Source organism: Aristolochia californica, unplaced genomic scaffold, assembly GCF_029961685.1.
Source record: "Aristolochia californica isolate CCGP_79_NKW_82.1479 unplaced genomic scaffold, dmAriCali1.0.hap1 SCAF_13, whole genome shotgun sequence".
NCBI classification, from domain to species: Eukaryota; Viridiplantae; Streptophyta; class Magnoliopsida; order Piperales; family Aristolochiaceae; genus Aristolochia; species Aristolochia californica.
This window is the reverse complement of record NW_027181804.1, coordinates 826982-847881: the sequence shown is the minus strand read 5'-3', so window position 1 is coordinate 847881 and position 20900 is coordinate 826982. Positions and strand designations below refer to the sequence as shown.

At 38.4% G+C, this 20900-nt stretch overlaps 1 protein-coding gene and 1 long non-coding RNA gene across 4 annotated transcripts; one reads left to right on the top strand and one right to left on the bottom strand.

Annotated features, from left to right (window-relative positions):
* Positions 1-7564: 7564 nt before the first annotated feature.
* LOC137948314 (probable NAD(P)H dehydrogenase (quinone) FQR1-like 2) lies at positions 7565-13724 on the bottom strand. The gene is made up of 2 exons (XM_068794357.1): positions 12597-13724; positions 7565-8032 (listed from the first exon to the last, which is right to left on the bottom strand). The coding sequence occupies exons 1-2, from the start codon at positions 13133-13135 to the stop codon at positions 7807-7809; spliced, it is 765 nt and encodes a 254-aa protein (XP_068650458.1). The 5' UTR covers positions 13136-13724; the 3' UTR covers positions 7565-7806.
* A 968-nt stretch (positions 13725-14692) lies between these two features.
* Positions 14693-19090, top strand: LOC137948278 (uncharacterized). Of its 3 annotated transcripts, none has more exons than XR_011111616.1 (5): positions 14693-14838; positions 15279-15487; positions 16183-17633; positions 17713-17784; positions 17872-19090. It is a non-coding gene; the product is annotated as an uncharacterized lncRNA (long non-coding RNA). The 3 variants fall into 3 exon arrangements; XR_011111615.1 differs by having other exon boundaries at positions 14693-15124; positions 17727-17784; XR_011111614.1 differs by having other exon boundaries at positions 14693-15124.
* The last annotated feature ends 1810 nt before the right edge of the window (positions 19091-20900 follow it).

Genomic DNA, 20900 nt, shown 5'->3' with positions numbered 1-20900 from the left:
GCGTTCAGACTGACGATCTTTAAAATTTGAAGTGACGCATCATCGCCGCCTGGTCTTGCGTGCAGACTGACGACCCGTAATTTGAAGTGGTCCAGACTGATCCAGACTACACGAACTGGAAGACGACAAGCAACCTTGAAAATTTCTTTTAGTTCACTTTTCTCCAATTCTTAAAATTTTCACTTGTCCAGGATCATTTCGATGTAGATTCTTTGAGATGATGACATTGAATAAAAACCAAAATTTTGCGCTGAATCAGTTTACCAGTCGTGTTGATAGATTGCTCACAAACGGTTTCACCGCGTTCCATTCCGATGATCTTCCGGTTTGATCTCTGTGAAAAACAATGTTCGTATTGATCATTTTGAGGTGACGGAGATTACGGTGCTCTCTAAATCAGGCAAATGTAAGTAATTTGTATTTCCTGCAACCAATAAGTATTATCTCCGCCAATTTGGAGTAGGATGAGTCCCCAAACCACTTTAGTTCTTTACCGTTAGGTGTCTAATATTAGCATGACGAGGTTCAAAAGCTTCAAGTAATTTTGTCTCAACATTTCCATCCCATAATTTAAAAGAATTAGGCCCACTCCGTTTCGGCACTAATTTGACAAGTTTATGCTTGTTATTTAAATTAGTTGTCACACTTTCCACATTCTCAAGGTTGGTTATCTAATTTTCACGAAGGTTTATCAAGAGATTTAACTACCTTATTCCAGTCTCCTTTGTGATATAATAATTTTTCAACAAACGAACATTAGTAAACTTTTCAATTCTTGGCAACAACAAAGTTTTTATGAGCTCTTTATTTATTTCAAATGATTATAGATTGATTAGATTATTCATCTTTTGGTAACTGTGACAACTTGTTGCAATCGAAAAAATATAGTGATTGAAGATTATTGGTTGCTAACTTATTACAACTTATTACAACATGCAAACTGCTAGATAGAGGCAACACACTACTTACACCCTAAAAGGTCAATATATTATAACTTCCCCAATTCACAAAAAAGAATCTTAAAGCATCTTTAATTTGGTTCTTGACTGTTAGAAATTAGATACCCTAATTCCAAACTAAAGAAAACAATAATAATGAACCCGAAAGAAGAAAAAACAAGCACAGAAAAGCACAACAAAATTTATACAAGTTTCCCTCAAGGTGAGACTACATCTTGTCTTCTGCTGCTGCAGTAGTAATCCATTACGAAGATATAATAGTTTACAAGAAAAATCGTACACTTACATGTGTTTCTCTCTAACCTCTCGGGCTGCAACTCGAGATGCTCCTTGGATTGAATGATAAAACCCTAATAGCGACGCCCCTCATAATAAAGAGAAAATTAAGGCAACAACGATATAAGAGTAAAATTTCCAAACTGCCCTTAATTGAAATAAAAATTTATATATTGTGGACTGGGTGAGGGCTCCGCCCCCTACACCCCCAGGAGGGAAGATTCCTACCCCTCTTCCAACCCCACAGTGACCTAATCGCGCGGGTCTATTCGCCACCAACTCAGTGGAGGGTGTTAATTAGGTTCTACAACTTAACATTGACAACCTGAGATATTGTAGGTTAATGAGGCTACAAAGGTTATTCAGCTTGCTAATGTTTGTTGGTAACACCCTAAACTCCATAAAGAATCTAGAATTATTGTAAGTTGGTTTTCATCAATAAGAGATATTGTAGATTAATGAGTGTTGATTTTCAGGACTCCATGAATTTTGCTCATGGAGAAAAAGGGAGAGAGACCTATTGGGAGAAAACTGGAGGAAGAAGGGTTATGGACTTGATTTCCTAACCCTCCTCCTGAAGTTCTATTTATAGATTAATGAAACTACTGTATTACAATAATACCCCTGAACTTAGAGTTTAGGGTTTTAACCCTGAAACTTTAACTTAATTACATCAATACCATTTCTATGAGATGATGTTATGCACGCAATAATATTAATATTTTAATTGTTTTTATTTAATTGACTTTATTTTATTTCAGTTTTAGGCCACATGAGTATTTTTGGAATATTTTATTTATTGGGATATTTTTTTAATATTTTATCTTAAACCCTAATTGGATGAACCCTATTTAAGGGGTAAGAGTAATGAGAAAGACAAGCATTGATTTTAGGTTAAACAGGCTTGGAGTTCTTCTCAATGAGCTCTAGGGTTTTCAAGCTCCCCTTTGGCTTAATCTTCGTCTTCCTCCCTACGAATCCTTGTGTCAGATCTGGGACCATAACAACTGGTATCAGAGCGGGAACACAATAGGTTATCCTCTATCCCAAAAATAAATAATTATTCTGCACGAGGTACGTGTTTCAATGAAAAAACATGCAAAGAAATGGGAGAAATACGAGCATTGTATGAATCTTTCATTAAACGTTCGGCAAGGGAGCCACGCGTTGCCGTAGAAAAGGTCATACGATCGAAAATCTCCGAGCAAGATGTACGCACTGAAGGAAAAGTAGTAGAAGTTGTCTAGGACGGGAAAACAAGCCACGAGCCAGAAAAATTGAAAATTTTGTCCTATTTACCAACCGAAGTCCCTGCGAAAGATTTGGGTGCAACCTCAAATCCGGACGGGCAAAAAGGCCAGACTTCAGAAAATATCAAGATTTCTGTGCAAGGAAATTCAAAGCCGAACAGCGGCGACGAAGATTTATGGACATCGGTGATGGAGGGGTATGCTGCCAAAACCCTGTCGGTAAGGGTTGATTTGGGTCAGTTCGGTTGTCCCTCCACTAACTCGGAAAGTATACAAGTAGTGAAACCACAAAGGGCTGCTATTCATCATTGAAAAACTGAGGAAGAGGTTCCGTCGGGAACAAGTCCAGTGGGATTTTACTTCCACCTCTCACTTGCAATCCAGCGAGGAACCCACTTCAACGTATTTTGGGGTAAGCTTTTGAAACGCCATTGAATTTTATGTCTACATGATTTTTCCATAGGGGTGAACGGGCTCCCAGGGGTTGAGCGACGCTGCTCAAAATTTTGGCCTGGAGGTTCTCTGTTCCATGAAGCAGAGAAACAGTACCCAATTGAAGGTATTCGGGCTTCGGTGTATGAATTTCAACATGAACATTTTATGGGGATGTCGGGATTCATAGAAATAATTTTATGGTGACTGCTGAATTTTTTTTTTGGAGGGCTATGTTTTGCTGTTGATGAGCACAATCACTATGCTTGGGTTCATTGCTCAATTGACACGCTCCGGCTGTTTAATTTTTCTATTAACGAGATCACCAGCAGTGTGAATGTCCCATATATGTTTGTGCGTAATGGGATGCTCCTGCATGATCAACACATTATATTTGAGAAGGCTAACAGATGTTGCTCTCACTGTTAAGGGGCTTAATTTTTTGGGTCCCATGTCTGTAGTAATGAGAGACGGAGATGGAAATTCCAATGTTTTGGATTGGTTCATTTTGAGAATGCAGTAGATGGTGCTCTTGGTGAGGGGATTCATGAAAACATCATTGATGACAAGGAGTGGTATTTTGGGAAGGCTTTGACGAACTCAGAAAGGGAGAAGGGATTGAAGGGACGGTTTGAGCAAAATAATTAGGAGATTGTCGACAAGTACCCAGAGGTGCACTTGTCCTTGAAGAACATGGATGACAACATAGATGATGAGAACCTTAAAGAATTTGCTAGTTCCCAATTTATTGTCTTAACATCTCCTCGAGGAGCATTCAATGCAGCACTGACTGTTTCAATGCTTTTGCAGTTAAGATCCTCTCTTCTTGCAACAAAAAATGCTCCTACGTGTCTCCAGAGGTTACTGAATTTCCCTGAGAATGTCGATTTGAAGAAATTGATAGACAAGGCAAAGTCATTACAAGCTCTAGCGTTGGAAGCACATACCTGTTCATCTCTTTCCTCCAGAATTTCTGGTGCAGTGAAGCCCACATTTGCCAGAGGTTGCAGTCTTTCTTCAGGTTCAGCTTCCCCTAGAACTCCTCTTAACTCTTTACCGGATAGTTACTGGAAAGAGATATGGAGAGTACTCAACAACAAAGAAAATCCCTCTAATGGCAGCCACAATGACCACTTTTCTCCATGGAGAAAAAAAAGGGTTCTTCAGGTCAAGAAAGACCAAGTCTGGCAAGAGCAGAATCAACACCTTCTTCAATTAAGATTTAGCAAGGCAACAAAATTTCTCGATTCTCTGTTAGGAGAAGGTTGTTAGAAGATTTGACTAGGGAACTTGGTGAGTCAGAGGCAGAGGATGATAAATCAACTTCCAATGCAGTTTCAACAAGTAAAAATCCTCTCTCGGTTGATTTGGAAAAAGGATTTCTTGATGGTCAAAGTGTTCAAACCGGTGGTCAGTGGAAGAATGGAAGTTTTACCTATTGTTCCAACGCAATCCAAGGCATTGCTGGGTTGGACGACGCTGTTTTGACACTATAGAAAACATTGCTACCAACTGTGTCACTGTTGATCAAGGTTATGTTTTCAAAAAGGGAATTAAGTCGTCAATCTAAACCACAACATGTGGATGCCGATGGGGATGATGGAGGGGGTATGATTGATGAGGTCAAGGATGGTCCAGGGGACTTGGATCCAGAGGCCTACCCTCTTGTTGGCAGAGCTGAGTTCAGTTATTGGTTGCAGGAGAGTGTTTGCCACCGTGTGCAAGAGGAGGTGAGCTCGTTAGGTGACTTGAATGATTTAGAGCACATATTTTTTCTCTTCACTGGGCGACAACTAGATTCAGCAGTGCTTCTTGTTACCAATCGACAGTATTGAGGGAAGTTTGAGAAAGGTGCGTTTGTTGCCCAACTTGAGGAGATGGCAAACCAGCAGGAGAGGAGACAGTATGGGCCTGCGTATGAAAAAGTCAATTTTCTTCTAGAGGCTCCTATTCACATTACACAAGACACTAATCACGTGCCTCTGCGCAGTGCCACAATCGGCTTGGCCAACTACACAACTGCTTTTGATGTGTTTGTGACTGGCATTGCTAGTACTCCAGTCCAGTTGGTCTCTGGTGACAAAGTTGTCAAAGATCTGTCAAAGAGCAAGTGGCCATACGAGGGTGGGCTGGATGGAGACGAGTAGCAGCTTCACTCTGATGTATCCAATCACAAATGGCAATCTGGGAATCTGTCCATCAACAACATGATGATTTGGTACATAACAACCTTTAAAGCTCCTCTTGGATGGGAACCAGTCGTGGTGACTCTCCACACCATGGGTAAGGGGGCAGCTTGGGTAATTGGACGCAACATTGGAAGGTTCTGGTCCAATTTCTCCTCTTCATTGGAGGAATGTGGTGAATGTGTTTCCCTTCGTGGCTACAACCCAGGCAAATGTGCAAGCGAGTGTGGACAACCCACTCAAACATGGTCTCATGTACCCAGATCGTTCTTGCAGTTGGACGACAACATTGTGAGCTTGTTCGAAGAATTAGGAGGAAACCATACTGGAGTTATCTTCCAGATAGTCATTGTGGGAACCGCTTGTGGGTTTGTTCTAAAGGGAGGCCTCTTCGAGTTGTCTTGTTCAGGTGGAGAGACGTCGACATACAAACCCTACTTTCGAGCTTGAGGACAAACTCGTTCTTCCAGGGGGGGGGGGGGGGGGGGGGGGGGGCGGGGTTGTATTGTTATGCAAACAATAACATTAATATTTTAATTATTTTTTAATTTACTTTGTTTTATTTCAGTTTTAGGCCACAGGGGTATTTTTTGAATATTTTATTTATAAGGGTATTTTTATAATATTTTATCTTAAACCCTAAATAGGTGAACCCTATTTAAGGGGTAAGAGTAATGAGAAAGACAAACATTGATTTTAGGTTAAACAGGCTTGGAGTTCTCAACGAGTTCTAGGGTTTTCAAGCTCCCCTTTGGCTTGATCTTCGTCTTCCTCCCTAAAAATCCTTGTGTCAGATCTGGGACAATAACAGATGACTTTTTATTTACCATCTTGCCATCATTGTTTGTAGGCCTTTAGGCCTTCTCCTTGATTTGTGGGCCTTGAGTCCATCTTCTATATCTCTTGGACGTATGAGTCTTCCTTGATCTTATAAGCTTGGGTTCATCTTCTAATACACTTGGATATGTGGGTCTTCCTTTATCATGTGGGTTTGGGTTTTATCTTCCAACTCCCAGCTTGCTGTAAATTATGTATAAAATCTTTTTTTATATAAATAGCACATCTTCCAATATGTCTTTATCTTCCAACACTCTCCCTCACGGGACTCTCGTTCATGAGGCTCAATTAGCATAATATCAGTGAGAGTAAATCACTAGACGCTAAGACATTGCTCCATGCTCCAGTCTTAACTTATGCTGGATGTAGGGCACACTTCGTCTTCTGTAGGTAAAATAAAATTTACCAGTCGCACCGAAATATGTATAAAACTTAGGCACGTATATGAGGTAGAAAATAAGTGGCCCGAGTCAGATTGACACGGACCGAATTGACCCGGTCCGAGTTGGTGTAGGTTGACTCGGTAGACTGGTGCTGCTCAACAGTAGCAAGAAGGGCAGACTGGTTCGCTGGGTTGACTCGGAAACTCGGCCGGTCCGGGTCTCGGCAGGCGCTGAACCGCCGCTCAATGAAATTTTCCTTAGGAAAATATTATTCTTCTTCCTCTCGGCGGAAATAGTCAAGAAACTGCAACAGCAGGATAGTGATGGCAGAGCCATAGATGGAGATCGACTCAAGATCGGAAATATTCTTTCCGAAATAAAATACCAGAGAAGATGGACACAGAGAGATTTCCTTGGTGTCTGGGGTTGTTTCTGCGGCAAAGAAAATAATCCAGCGAAGAACTCGTATAATCAGCAAGACATGCTTTTTTGGAACTTGTCCGAGTTGCCTTAAAGCGAGACAAATCAAATCAACGTGTCTGCATAATCCTCTCTGCCCGCAGTCTCTATCGCTTGGTATTCGCGACAGAGATCGTCCCTTGATACGATGATCAGACGGTGAGGATTGCCGGTACACCATTTGCGTGGAGTATGCCAAAATAGAGGAGGCGTACTTGGAGAGGTTGGAAGGGTATATGCGGCTCTACGCTACACCGGTTCAGACGGAGATAGACGGTGTGAGAAACCTCCATGGAGTGAAGGAAGGTTGGGCATTGCTTGTAAGGTCTTTGAACACTATCCTCATGGGCTCTTCCTCTGCGGTTGCGCTACTAGCAATTCCGATGATGGCAGGAACTCAGCGAGTACATGGCCCAGTTCAAGAAACTCCTGAGCGTCATCTCCGGGGAATTTCTAGTGGAGCTACTGAATCAGGTGATAATGGCCATCGAGACAGTTATGCTATCGAAGTCATAAAAACTATGTTTTGTATCACAAACATGTCAATTATTTTGAAGTGAATACCAAAATCGAAGTCTGTTTGTAGCTCATGCACTGACAATTTTTCTATCCAAATCCCAAAGGTTGGCAATATATGATATAAATACTGCATCTTTTATATAGAGAAATAGAGAAATCAAATTCCTGTTGATCATTTTCTTGCGCTGATTGAGCTGATTGTGATATCTGAATGGCATAAAATAACAGCTTCGCAGCTTAAAGATTAAAACTATCCACAAATATTGCACAAATCACAACCCGATTCTTATTAGAATGCAATGAAGATAAAGAGTTCGAACGTCATATACAAATCTCTTGTATAACTAGACACAAAACTAAGCTACAAATGGAAGACAAAAAACATGGTACAGAGAGAAAGACAGAAAGGATCTTCCTATCCTACCAAATGGAGATGCTAATCAGAACAGCGACAAAACCCACAACGAACAGGAAGACACTAATTTTCTGGCAGAGAGCATGAATATCAACTATGAAACCTCTTGACAACAGCAGCCATGTATTTCCCCTGGTGTTCTGCAAGGGCTAATTCTGTCTCACTGGGCTCCCTTGTTCCATCCCCTGCAAAAACTCCAGCACCGTATGGAGAACCACCCCTGATTGAGTCCATTTTGAACATCCCAGCTCCAAAAGTGTATCCAATTGGAACAAAAATCATTCCATGGTGGGTTAACTGGGTGATCGCAGTCCAACTATAGAAAGAAGAAAACCATGACCAGAAGATATATTCAAGTTTTAGCTCAATATGCCTCCAGATAAAAGAACAGAAAATGAAGTTAACAATTTCTCATGTCTCCAAGTAGGCTCCAAGCAAAAGAATTTGATTGAAAACTATTTTTGATAACAGGATTTATGATAGCTAGCACCGTGTAACTATAACTTTTTTATAGGTAACTGGAATAATGACAGATGGCACCTTGTAACTATAACTTTTTGATAACTAGCCATCAATATGTTATAGGCACACCACCAGTAACTTTCAAATTCCGAATTATGCACAAAAAACATAAAATACAAAATATGAACATCTAATGAGTGGATTCTCACTTAATGGGTAAGTCATCCTAATCTCAACTGCTGTGTTGTTTGGAGAAAAAGATTATCTTCCAGTAGATAGCTTACTTCTTTGCATGCCAAAATAGAACTATCAAAGCCATTAAATCTCAAAATATCATTCATAAGAAAATTTTCAAATTCAGGTTGTCTCTGGCAGAAAAAAGATGGATGAACAACTAAGGAACCCCAGTAATCATGGGTGCCTTGGCACCTAAAAATGCCCTGCAATAATAGATAGATAGACAGACAGATAGATAGATAGATAAATAGATAGAAAGAGTGGAAAAAAATCTGTAACAGGTCAGGCTCATTACCAAGAGGTCATCATTGATGGAAGACTTGAGACAGTCAAGGATGAGTGGTGGAAGTTACTGAAAGTGACTTAAAGAAATAAAATGTCATGGTACTAGGTCAACAAATAGAAACCACTTGGCAAAGTTATAATAGTGATCTATGAGTTTAATATAAAGTTACATGCAGGTTCCGTGAGTTGTTATGGGTGCTCGAGTTGGAAGATGATGTCGTGTAAGAATCCATATACTAATCTAGAAGGGGCCATATTATTCTCTTCAAACCTTATATATGTTATTTTCAGAGGAGCTTCATTTTAAGTTGAGAAGTTATACCTCTGAACATACAAAAACTAGTGGGTAGGTATCTGTAACTACATTAACATAGAGCATACACTGTTCTCCAATAATCCTAAGAAGAAATAAAATAAGTATTTTTTTTTTTTTTTGAAATGACGCTGAAAAATAAAATAAGTGTTTGACTATCCGTGGTTCTTTTGCTAAACAGTTCTGAGTATACAACAGAGAGCACACACCCAGAACAAGACATAGCCACCGAATAGCACAATTTGAGAAAATCAGAGGTTAAAATAAAAGAATAACCAGTCCATGAACATCCAATATCCACAATAGATAATGTGTAGAGAACACTTATTATCTTGAAAGCAAATCCATAGCCAGACAACAATGTTGTATAATATTGTTATTGTTTTTGTCTGTTCTAATGGATTTTGGAAATGGTAATAAAGCTGTTGTCGTGAAAAATATCAAAAACCATGTAATCTAGCACCTGTGGAGCAAACCTGGCAGAGCAAAACAGAGAAGCATTCATGTAGGCAACCACAGCATTGATAGATGAGATTGTTTTTCTTTTAAAATGATAGATGGGATGAGATGTTATTAGAAAAAAGAAAAAAAAAACATTGGTGGGATAAGACAAAAATGATAGTGATTGTTAAACTGGAACGCCTTTCATTTTTTTGTGGGTGACTTGGAATGATCAGGCACATGTTTGATCAAGAAGCTCCTAGATGAAATTTTTAGTTGAATAATAATCTCAATTTTCTTATCTACAGCTTCTTAACCCCATTCCCAATATTTATTAAAAAAATTGCATTTTATTGCTGCATATATTTGTTTTTAATTTTTCAAAAGAAAACAATTCTATAAGCAAAAAAAAAAAAATCTTTTTTTTAAAGAATAACTATTTTTTTTTGTTTTAGAGGGGCGTGGCGCGATTAGAACTCGTGACCTGACGCTCTTGATGTAAAGAGAATACCACTAGACCAAACGGCCTTAGGTAAAGAATAACTATTCTATAAGCAAAAAGAAAACATATATAGGATAAAAAGACCTAAAGGCCCTGTTCACTTACGCTGGGTAAAAGGAGCCAAAAGCTGTTAGTGCCCAGCGTAAGTGCAGGGGGAAAGTAAAATACAAATGTATTTCACTTTCTCCTATTTTAGGCATAATGGGAGGGAAAGTGAATTCAAAGAGGTCTAAATTCACTTTCCCTCCCTCAATTACATCGGGCTCGGGCTGAAGGCTCTGTTGAACTAGGGCTTCGGAGAAAAAAAAAATTCTCTCTCGCTCGCTCGCGACCTTCGGCGATTTCAATCGCCTTCTGTGCGACTTGTCTCCGGCGCTCAACTCCCTTCCTCTCGCTGTCCCCAGCACCGATGACCTTCGGCGACATCTTTCCCCTTTCTGCAACCTCTCCGACTCCTCCCTTGCTTGTGACCGTCGGCGATTTCAATCGTCCCCTCTACGACCTCTCTCCAGTGCTTGATTTTCTTCCTCTCGCCGTCCCTAGCACCGACGACCGTCGGCGACTTCTCTCCTCTCTCTGCAACCTCTCTGGCTCGATTTGGAAGAAAGTAGGGTAAAAATTGTTTCCTGTAAATCGATGGTTATTTTTTTAATTGTTTCTAAGTATGAACAGGAGATGGTATGTTGTTTAATCAATTCTTTTGTATGCAACTGCTAATTTCTTTGAATTTGTGAAGTATTAGTTAGTTCCAAAGTTGTTGTATATGGATGAATGCATTTGTTGGGATCTCTATACGAAAACTAGGAATTGAAATGTAATATATGAAATAGTTATTTTTTTTTCTCTTGACTGCTACTCCTTTGAGGGCTGTTGGGTTATTGGAAAAGGTCACTTGAAGTGTAAAATTTCAGAGAATCCATTTTTTTTTTTTAGAACTTCTCTCAAGTTTCATGTGTTATGACATTAGTAGATGGCATTGTCCTTAATACCCTATTAGTTGTTTGTTGTGTTATTTTGATTGTTCATCGCCCTCTTGTCTATTTATTTGATGTTTTTTAAGTGTTTTAAGTATCAGGGCATCGACATAGGTCTTGTAAAAATTTGTGCAATGTCTATGGATCAGATCAGAGGGTCCTTATTATTTATTTAGCATGAAACCCCAACATTTTCAGGTTATGATGTTGAGAATGATGTGGACACTCAAAGAAGTATTCAGAGGGAGTCCGCAGTACAATCTGCAAGAGCATCATATTATCGAGAAGTTTTAGCAATTCAGATGTGGCAAAATTATTGACTATTATGTTTTAATGCCACTAAATATTTTTTGTCTTGTACTTTTGTATGTATAGATATAATTTATTATATTAAAAAGGTGATTGAGTTATATTTGTATTATTTTTATTTTTATTATTACGATATTTGTGTAGTACGCTATGTATTACGATATTTATATAATTATTTCATATTTAGTTAAAATTTTATTATAATTTTAATAATATAAAAGTATGCATTTTTTTAATTATTATATTTAATATATTTTATTTATTAACTAATATTAATTTAATTTTTTGAAAGTCAGATATATCAAAATATTTTATTTAATAAATAATCTCTCTGCACTTTACACCACACTTTCCATTGTGCACACTAATACAAACAAGCACTTTACACTGTATTTTACATTGTGCACACTAACACAAACAAATACTTTACATTGCACTTTCCATTGCGCACACTAACACAAACAAGTACTTTACTTTCCCTCTCACTTTCCTTAGCCCACTTTTCCCCTACTCTTACATTGTGCACTAACCCCCCCAAAGATTTTTTGTGTTCAATGAATAACTGAAGATTCAAAGCTATACTAGTCATTGATCATTAAAAATGGACAAACACTCATTCTTCTCGACCTCCTAAATTCAAACATAAATACTAAATCAATATTGTCAATGTATTAGCTTCATAAAAACCATTCTTCTCTAAGTGGTAAGCTTGCACCCTTTCATTAAGTTATCAGTATTTTACAAGTTTTCTAGAAGGACCAGGTTTTGTTGCCATTGCTTGCATTCAATCACTCAAAACTCAAAAACCACAGCAGTAGAGTGATAAACTCACGATCTAAACTATGAAAGTTTTACAGTTCACTGATCCTAGGGTTTCATCACACAAGCACATTTGACTGTCCCACAAGAACCATCAGAATTCAAAGCTTCAGATAAGCCCTCATCAGAACTGTGCCTACTTAATGGCCTCATAAGTTCTAAAGTCAAACACAAGATAGTCACACAGGAGTAGACCAGAGAACTAACAGACAAATGAACCTGAGTAGAAACATCCAACAAGGGATTTTGCTAGACTCCATCACATATGCACTTATGTGCCTCAAGAGGTTTCGTCTCTACTTCTCCAAATAAAGTCACTCACGAAGAACAGCCTCATGTTAGCATTGCAACTTGTGAGGACTTTAGAGAAAACCAGTTTCGTCAAGCAGAGACTCACCGATCGTTCAGGAGATACTAGATACTTAACGAATTAAATAAAAATAACAGAGAACTTCGGCCAGCAGCAACGAAAAGTAATTTAATCAAGGCACCAAGAGTAAAAACAGGTAAAAAGAATGCAGAATGTAGCTTCACTTACGCAGTGGTTTCTTGCCCTCCGCCCTGTGTTCCCGTGCTCACAAAAAATCCGGCTGGCTTCCCCGCAAGCGCCTGTGCTTTCCACAATTGACCAGTGGTATCAAAGAAAGCCTTCATCTGCGCAGCCATACACCCATATCTCGCGGGAAATCCAAACAAAACTCCATCGGCTTCCGCCAACTGTGCGGCAGATATCACCGGAATATCGTCGTCCTTAGGTGGCGCCTTCATCTGATCCAAAAGGTTAGACGGAAGGGTCTCTGGAACCCTATACAGAACTCCTTCAACGCCGTCTATTCCATCCACTCCTTTCTTAATCCTTCTCGCCAGGCACTCGACGTGACCATACATGGAATAGAAAACAATGAAGATCTTTAACTTCGAAGCTAATGAGATGGTTTCATGTTCAATTGCTCCGTCGATGTCAGAGCTCTTATCCTCGATGGCAGCTGCCGGGTTCTGTGTGGCAGATGGGCGGTCCTCAGTAGCAACCACAGGCAACCGTTTTCTGCTGGGGACACAGCCTCCTCCTTTCCCCATCACATAAATCTCATATCAATCGACAATCCAGTCACCTCTACAGTCCGTAGATTGCTTCCTTCCCAAACACTCGACACTTCGAACAGGGGATAACTTTTTCAGGACAACGGTTTAACCTACCAACCGGCTCTTTGTAACAAAGTTCTCTGGTTTCGACAAGCGGATGGGGCAAATCACTTCAGATCCAGTAACTCGTCAATATTTTGTTAAACAAATCTATCACTTCCAAATTGAGACGTCTCAGAGCTAAACAACTCGATCAGTACCCAATAGCAAGAAACCAATCGACTCTAAAGGATCTTACTCATCAACAACCATCGCAGATAACGAAACCCTTTTTTTTTTTTTTTCTCAGATACGATGAGACAAGAAACTGACCTCGAGATCTCTCTTACCCTGCTTTCACGAAAAGAAATTATTGTTCACACTTCAAGCCCCCAGAAAATCGAATCAAATGGTTTTCCCCTTCTCTTTCTTTTATCTCTCTCTTTCCCGATAGTCTTCTTCCTCGTTCCGATTTCGATGTGGAGAGAAGTCAGAGTGGATATCTGCGAAATCCCAAGAGAATTTCTCCATCCGTTTTGATCGCTGAGGCTGGACCTCATTTGCTCCATTCCCGCGATTGCCAGCGGGAAACCACTAAGAATTAACCCAGTCATATTGTGAGACTTCCTTACCCTCAGACCCCTAAAATGAGTGACATCCTCAACACTCTTGGCATGATTTTTAAGAAAAAATTATAATTTATGGATAAAATTGTACATATTTTAGAAAATTATGGAACCATATGATATGTTTTTAGGCAATGAGGCCCTATAGTTAATTAAGTTTAATTAGATTACTTTTAAATTTATAACAAATCCAATGAGTTGAAATCAAGGCCTTATGACCTAAAATGGGGCTCGACTCAAATCTCTTAAATTCCAAGTTTGATCACTGTGAAGCCCATTTAAACTCCAATAGACTTGGTGCAAGCTAAGGACTTACCCCACAACCCACAATATAAAGGGCAAGTATGACCCCAGTGCAACCACTCTTGTCTAAGACCAAGTTAACCCACACTAAGACTGAAGCACCCATTTAAGACTTCTATTTCGGTCATCCCACTTAGTTACTCCGATAAATAGGTAAATATTTAAAACAAATAAGAGTTTATATTAGTTGTTTTCATTATTGGGTACAAATAGAACATGGAAATGAAATTAATAATTTTAAAACTATTTATAGGAATAAATAAAAATAGAATATTATATTATAATAATAAATAATTTTAAAATATATTTTTAAGAAAATTTTATAATTATAATGTTATATAAAATAATTTTTTATTGTAATAAAAAATTACAAAGCTATCTCACTGTATTTTATTATTTTATTAACACATAATAAATCTGCCAAAATATTTATATAATATTTTCTGTTTTTATAGGTTAATAAGCTAAATGACATAAGAAATCCATCCATAAGCCTAGGGGTTGCCCAGGGCACGATGAATTGTCCCAATCTGATAAAAGTCTCACAGTAAGATGTAACTCTTGTTCTTTAATTTCTTGTTATCCTGCCTGGGAACAGCATTTCCGGTGGAGTGCAAGCATCCTTAACGAGCTTTTCCGGTGACTGTGGCCGGTAGTCGATTACCATGAACGCGTCTCCGCCTGGTTTCGGGACCTCTATGTCTCCTATTTGCAATCCTCTGGCACTCTGTATGTCTCTCTCTTAGCACTTCCCTCTTTTCGCATTTCTTTCATTTTCCCCATAGTTTTTCTTTCCCTTCTTTGTTTTTCGCATGGAATTATATATGAAAATTAAAGTTTCTGTGTTATATGGCAACGCTGAGGTTTCTGGACAAGGGTTTTGGGCTTTAGGGCGGTTGTGGACTTTGGTCTGGTGTGCTAGAATTTGAGCGGTAGTATGGTTTGGAGGTCTTTGAAGAGTTAGTAATGTAGATTCTTGTGGATTCTGTGAAGCAGTTTATACCTACATTTGCAGGTCATCTAGTCTCTTAACTTCATTTTCTGTTTGTCAGAGCCTTATCTTGATCTTTCTTCTTCATGTTAAATCTAATGGTGTTGTCTCAAGGGATTGATATCACTAGTGACCATGTGCTAGAGACGATGAAGATGTGCTTTGGTATGTTCCACAGGAAACAGTGATAGCTTTTTGAGGCAACTCATTGCCAGGAATATTAATGGAGCTCAATATTTTGGACATATGAGGGTTCCTGCAGTAAGTGTTCCTCACGAAATGGATCAAAAGGATGTTGTCATCAATTCTCAAATTCATAGCATAGAGAAAGAGGCATATGCTGCTGTGCTGAGAGCTTTCAGTGCCCAGTCTGATTCCATCTCGTTTGTGAGTCCTTTATGAAGCTTCTGTTTTGTAATTTAGTTTTATCTATATCTCCTTTTTAATTATTTATTATAGTTACTACTATACGGGTATTTTGATGAACGAAACATGATATAAACGCATGCTTATATGTTTATAATACTGACAATAGAAAAGTATGCCTGGATATATGGAGAGGGTTACTGAATGCTGATGTGATGTTGAATGCTATCGTAGTAGGAACACCTTACTGACTGCCTTTTGCACAACCAATTCGTTGTTCTAGAGCTTTTGTTTTTGTACCAAAATCACCTTTGCTTTGTGCCATTGTGCTCAATGCGTGGAATGTGAAGTAATGGATTCTTAAATTTTACTATTTTGAGGCTACGACCATGTTAAAGTTGACATAGCTGTTCAGACAGTGGTCATCTTTGTGGGATTCTTCACTGGTTTGCTGGAATGTGTATACATTAACTCCATCCAAAAAAATAAAAAAGGATTGACTTGATTGTAGAGAAGGAAGAAGTTGGCAGGCTATCTTTGTCTTAGTTATTCTTGCATTGTGCTGGAATTACTTGCAGTGTGTCTGCAGTTTTCGCATGCTTTTGGGACATGTCAAAGCTGTTCGGTACATAATTTCATTTCCATTAATGCACTGCGATCAAATTGAGATGGATTCTCTCTCTTTCTCATTAATACCATTATATGTTTTTGTTCAGGATAAATTGCCACTTATTTCAGAACTCAGGAAGGAACTTAGAGTTTCAGATCTTGAGCAAAGGGAGCTTCTTTCTGGAATTGAATCGGATGACACAATCATGGAAATAAGGTGTGCCGTGTGTTGTCTTTCTCATTGGCTTCTCATGTCAAGCAGGCAGAAGCGTAAGCACAACACTGTTCAACAATCATTGTTGTCTATCACAAAGAAAACATCTGTTCCACTCCTCCCATCAAGTCATGATAATTCTTTTGAAAAGAAGATGAGGAATGCCTTGGTTAGCAAGCCTTTATTGCCTATGTACCATTCTCATGCTCAACAACCGGCACTTGTAGCAATAAGTTGACATTTACTATGCTATTATGTAAAATTCCTTTTTTTCTTTTTTTCCTCTTATTTATTCTTAATCTTGTTACTCACATCTGGAAGATTATCAGCATCTATTAAAACTGCAGTAATTTGCTCTTGTGGGAACTTATGGGAATGAACAATGGGGCGGGGACCAGTTGGTTTCTACTCAAGATAGAGACATCTTTAAGCCAGTGGCCAGTAACAAACTGTTACTTAGTATGAATGGGGGAAGGTCACTGATTCTAACTAGGAACGTCTTCCCAAATCCTTGTGTTAACAGTTTTTAGAAAGAATCTTATGTATTCCAAGTTCCAGTCACTGACAAGATTATTCTGGAGGTGAGGTCATGGTGTAGACACATTTGATTGTCCTCTTCAGTTTATACTGCACTATCGGTCAAGTCCTTGACAGTTTGAAATTCAACATGCTTGAAGTTATTTTTCCAGCAGTTACATGGCATGGTGGGAAATTTGAACTTTACTCACATGCTTGTTGCTATTAAAAGTATTTGTTATATAGAGATGATATGTTGTTCTTTCATGTGAGATTTTTTACTTTTTGGTGTTCAGTATGTTCATAGGCTGCAAGGACTAATATGGTAGGACGATGTCTGCTCAATGCTCAAGCATTGTGGCTTTCTAAATGGTATTTGACTTTTTTTTTAATATTGATTTTAATACTTTGAATGCTTTAAAATTGTTGCTCACTATGACTGACATATATTCAGCTTGTCTGAGAAAATGTTTCAGGCAGTTCGACATCATCTGGGGGATGAAATCAGTATTGTAAATTGAAAATCTAATTACTTTATGAAGAGCAATACTTTGGCCTCGGGAATTTCCTAGAAAGACTTTTTTTGGAGCTTAGTTTCCTGGAAAAGAGTAATTGAGTCCTACTTGGATGAGAGTGTTCTAAATATTTTTAGATGTTTGGTGTATTCTGTTGTGAATCTTTTTCCTTTCTCCTTTCTTTTAAGACCTTTTTTTCATTTTGTAAATCCCATGATGAAATCATGACATATCTTGACAACAGATTGAGAGAATCTTTAAGACTGGAAACCCTGAGCCAGCTGCTATTGAGAAGACAAAACTACTGCTCAAAGTAAAACTGTCTTTTCTTTAATCTTGATGCTCATCCTCTTCTCCTCTCATGTTTTGAGGTCTGAGTAAGTTTTTGTTAGTTATTGTGATACAGAATTGTTAGGAGGCCCTTGTTGAAGCAATTGATAAGATTAATGATATAATGGATGCAGGTGAACCCATGACTCTTTTCTATTGTCCTTGAAGCATATATGTGGTTGTTGCATTTGAAACTTACAAGTCCAGGTAATGATTTTCAGATGATACACCTATTCGGCAGTATTATGAAGCACTGATTCAGAGAAATGAGCAGAGGATACATTCTATTGTGTATAGTCAGGTTGACTGATGCTTTTGTTTTCAGACTACATGGGCGCAGGGTTGATGGTAATGAAGGGTTACAATTGCCTTTAAAATGAAAACTTTCTCTAACATGGATCACTGGATACCTTTTTTTTAAGGCATATGTACAGTTCATAGACTAGAACTGGGTTTTAACTCTTCTTTGAAACCCATCAACAAGATTAACTGGGAATGTAATTTTGCATACCAGTTTTGGCGATTTTTAGTCCTTAACTTTGTCAAATCAGTGGATGATTGGCTCTATACTCTTTGTGGAGAACTATGATGTTGAGTTTTGTGAATGCTGTTGGCCTTTGGCCTCAAAATGGATGTGCAGAACTATTAAGTTGGTCTTTACTGTTTGTAGTTAAATGGTTTCTTGAAGTACTGGAACATACAGAAAATAAAATAAAAATTGGTGACCGATGTTATGTTTGTATCCAATGTTTCTCCTGGCTCATGCAAACACTTCACAGGTTCAGCTTGACCCTAAAATCTCTGGCTTGGTAAGTTTCTCTCTGTAAACTTTTCATGTTTTGGGTGGAACTTAAAGCAGGTCCTCTTATACACCGAGAAGATTACTAGTTATTTTCATATTTAGTCCAATAAGTTTCTTCTGCGCAAAAACTCCCATTTCCAATGTTGATGGCAGGAGTTTTGGGGAGCTCTGTTGGGCGGCTGAGCTCTCGTGGAAGAAGAAAGGGGGGGAAGGATGGAGATAACCATGTGTCCTTCAGTCACTGAATGGACTAGCAATCTACTAATACTCCTGTTTAACTGCCAGATCTAATACTCCTCCATTATTATTCTGTGCAACTTTGATCAAGGTTCTTTGTCGATCAATCTTTTGATACAGTGATTGTTTTCAACATTTCAGGAAAGGCAGGTATTCTCACAACTCTCTTGTCAGACAAACAAAGAGTCAGGTCGTTTTCTTGTAAAACCGAGTGCTAGTTTCTAACACTAGTTATATCAGGGGACAAGGACAGGTATCGGAAGAAATGTTGTGAAACTTGAACCGGAATCTGTTCAAAGGGAGACAAAGAAGGATTGAAAAGAGAAATTAACGAAGGAAGGGAAGTTAACCAACTTTTTTTTTTTTTTTTAAATTATGTTATTTACCTCTTTATTTTTACAGTAGTGTTATTTGTTTAATTATATTTACAGTAGTAGCATTTTCTTCATTATGTCTACAATAATGTCATTATTTATCTTTTTTTTATCATAAAAATTAACAAAAAAGATGAAAATAACTCAAGAATTCGATAGAACACAATCTATTTTGCATCATATCTAACTGATTCCTCAATTAAGAAAAACGAAACAATGCCACTCGATCATTATCAAACTCTGAGGATCCCAGACTAGTTATAAGGTGAAAAGAGAGTTTCACCTCAAAACTAATTTTGTAAAATGTGAATCTGGTTGATAGAAATCATTACACTGGTGGAGTCCTATGAAGCTGGTTTGCCCTTATCAGAATGGGTTAGTGATTTGGGATTCTGATACAGCAGTAAAATGTGTAATGGGAGGGAAGAACAATCAGAAACGATTTCGGGTGTCCCCATTAATATCTGTCATGGAGTAATGGAAGATATGTTTTCTATTACTTTAAATTCTGAATCATCGATTTCGGGTGTATGCTTTACCAAGATGATCGGAATGGCAGTCATTCTGTTGATGATTGAGTTGTTAGACCAGTCAACATTAATGGCTGCTGCGCTCTTTTTGATGGGTCCATGAGTGGTCTGAGGCGATCACTGATGTTTACCACTCTTTCTCTCTCTCTATGCCAAATGTGTGATCCTCTGGATATTGCTGTTGAAGACACGAAAGCACCCAAACTTAAATCCTAAATACATGCATGGAAACGTGGAAAGCTTTGTTCGGTCCCAGTGAAGGAAGAGATGGAAAGGGTGAGGTTGGCAGACGGGTCTGAAGCGAGGAAGAAGCCAAACCCAGTTTGGATTTTAGTTCATCATTCGATGCCAGAAAACAAAATGAAAGGAAAATTTGGTTTTGAAGTGTTCTGCTCTTCCAGGTTTATTTCTTAACCTTTGATTGAGACAGAGCTGTTATTTATACAAAGCAATATGGATCAACTTGATTTTGAGATATAAATCCGAAAATGAAAACGAAGGGTGATAAATCAATTGTCCGTTCCCTTTCACTTGCCATCCTTCTTGTTTTTCTTTGTGAGTTTTTGAATTCGTGGACTGGAGAAGATTCTGGGGCCGTCGGTGACTCAGAGATGCCCAAAAGAAAGCGGTACTGAATAAACTACTTCTTCTCTGAATCTTGAGCACATAATGTTTGTTTCATTGCTCATGAAGCCAAGTTGCCTGTTCATGTGAACAGTGACAAAATTAACTTCTTGATGCCATTTCCACGGTGAAACCTGGTTCAAAGCCGGATGATTCGTCACTGTCACAACAAAAAAACAAAGGAAGAAAAGATCAGAATTCATTGAATCAGTACCATAGTTTTGCGTCTTGGCAAGTTCAATTAGAATTGGGCAAGGCGATACAGTTTAGAAATACATCTTCTTTTAGGCTCTCAGGCAGCCGTCGGGTTTCAACCTACACAATTGATCTCAGCTGAGTCTTGATTTGGATTTTTGGCTGTTCTAATGTGGGAACTAAAATCTGATACTCCAGACCTTAATTACTACAACCCTTAAGTGTTTTGACCTGCTGATAAAAAATAAACGAGAGGACGGATGAGGATTCCAGTCCTTTCAGTTGGAGCATCGTCTTCATTTTGATGAAAACTTTCGGATAGAATAAATCTTATTCACTACCAAAACTTAACCACTGGCACCTTCTCTGATAACCAAACATTCCCTGCTCATTGTCTTCAACAGATTTCTGGACCATCAAGGCAAAATATGGAATTCAAATCACACAAACGCAATCACTCTAATGAAGAAAAGGTTTGAAGCTTCAGT

What these genes read in the sequence shown, in the direction of transcription:
- LOC137948314 (XM_068794357.1), bottom strand. Translation starts at nt 13,135, where the DNA reads ATGGGGAAAGGAGGAGGCTGTGTCCCCAGCAGAAAACGGTTGCCTGTG. An exon ending in GGAGGGCAAGAAACCACTGC is followed by an intron (nt 8,033 to 12,596) that starts GTAAGTGAAGCT and finishes TTCTTTCTATAG; the next exon opens with TTGGACTGCGATCACCCAGT.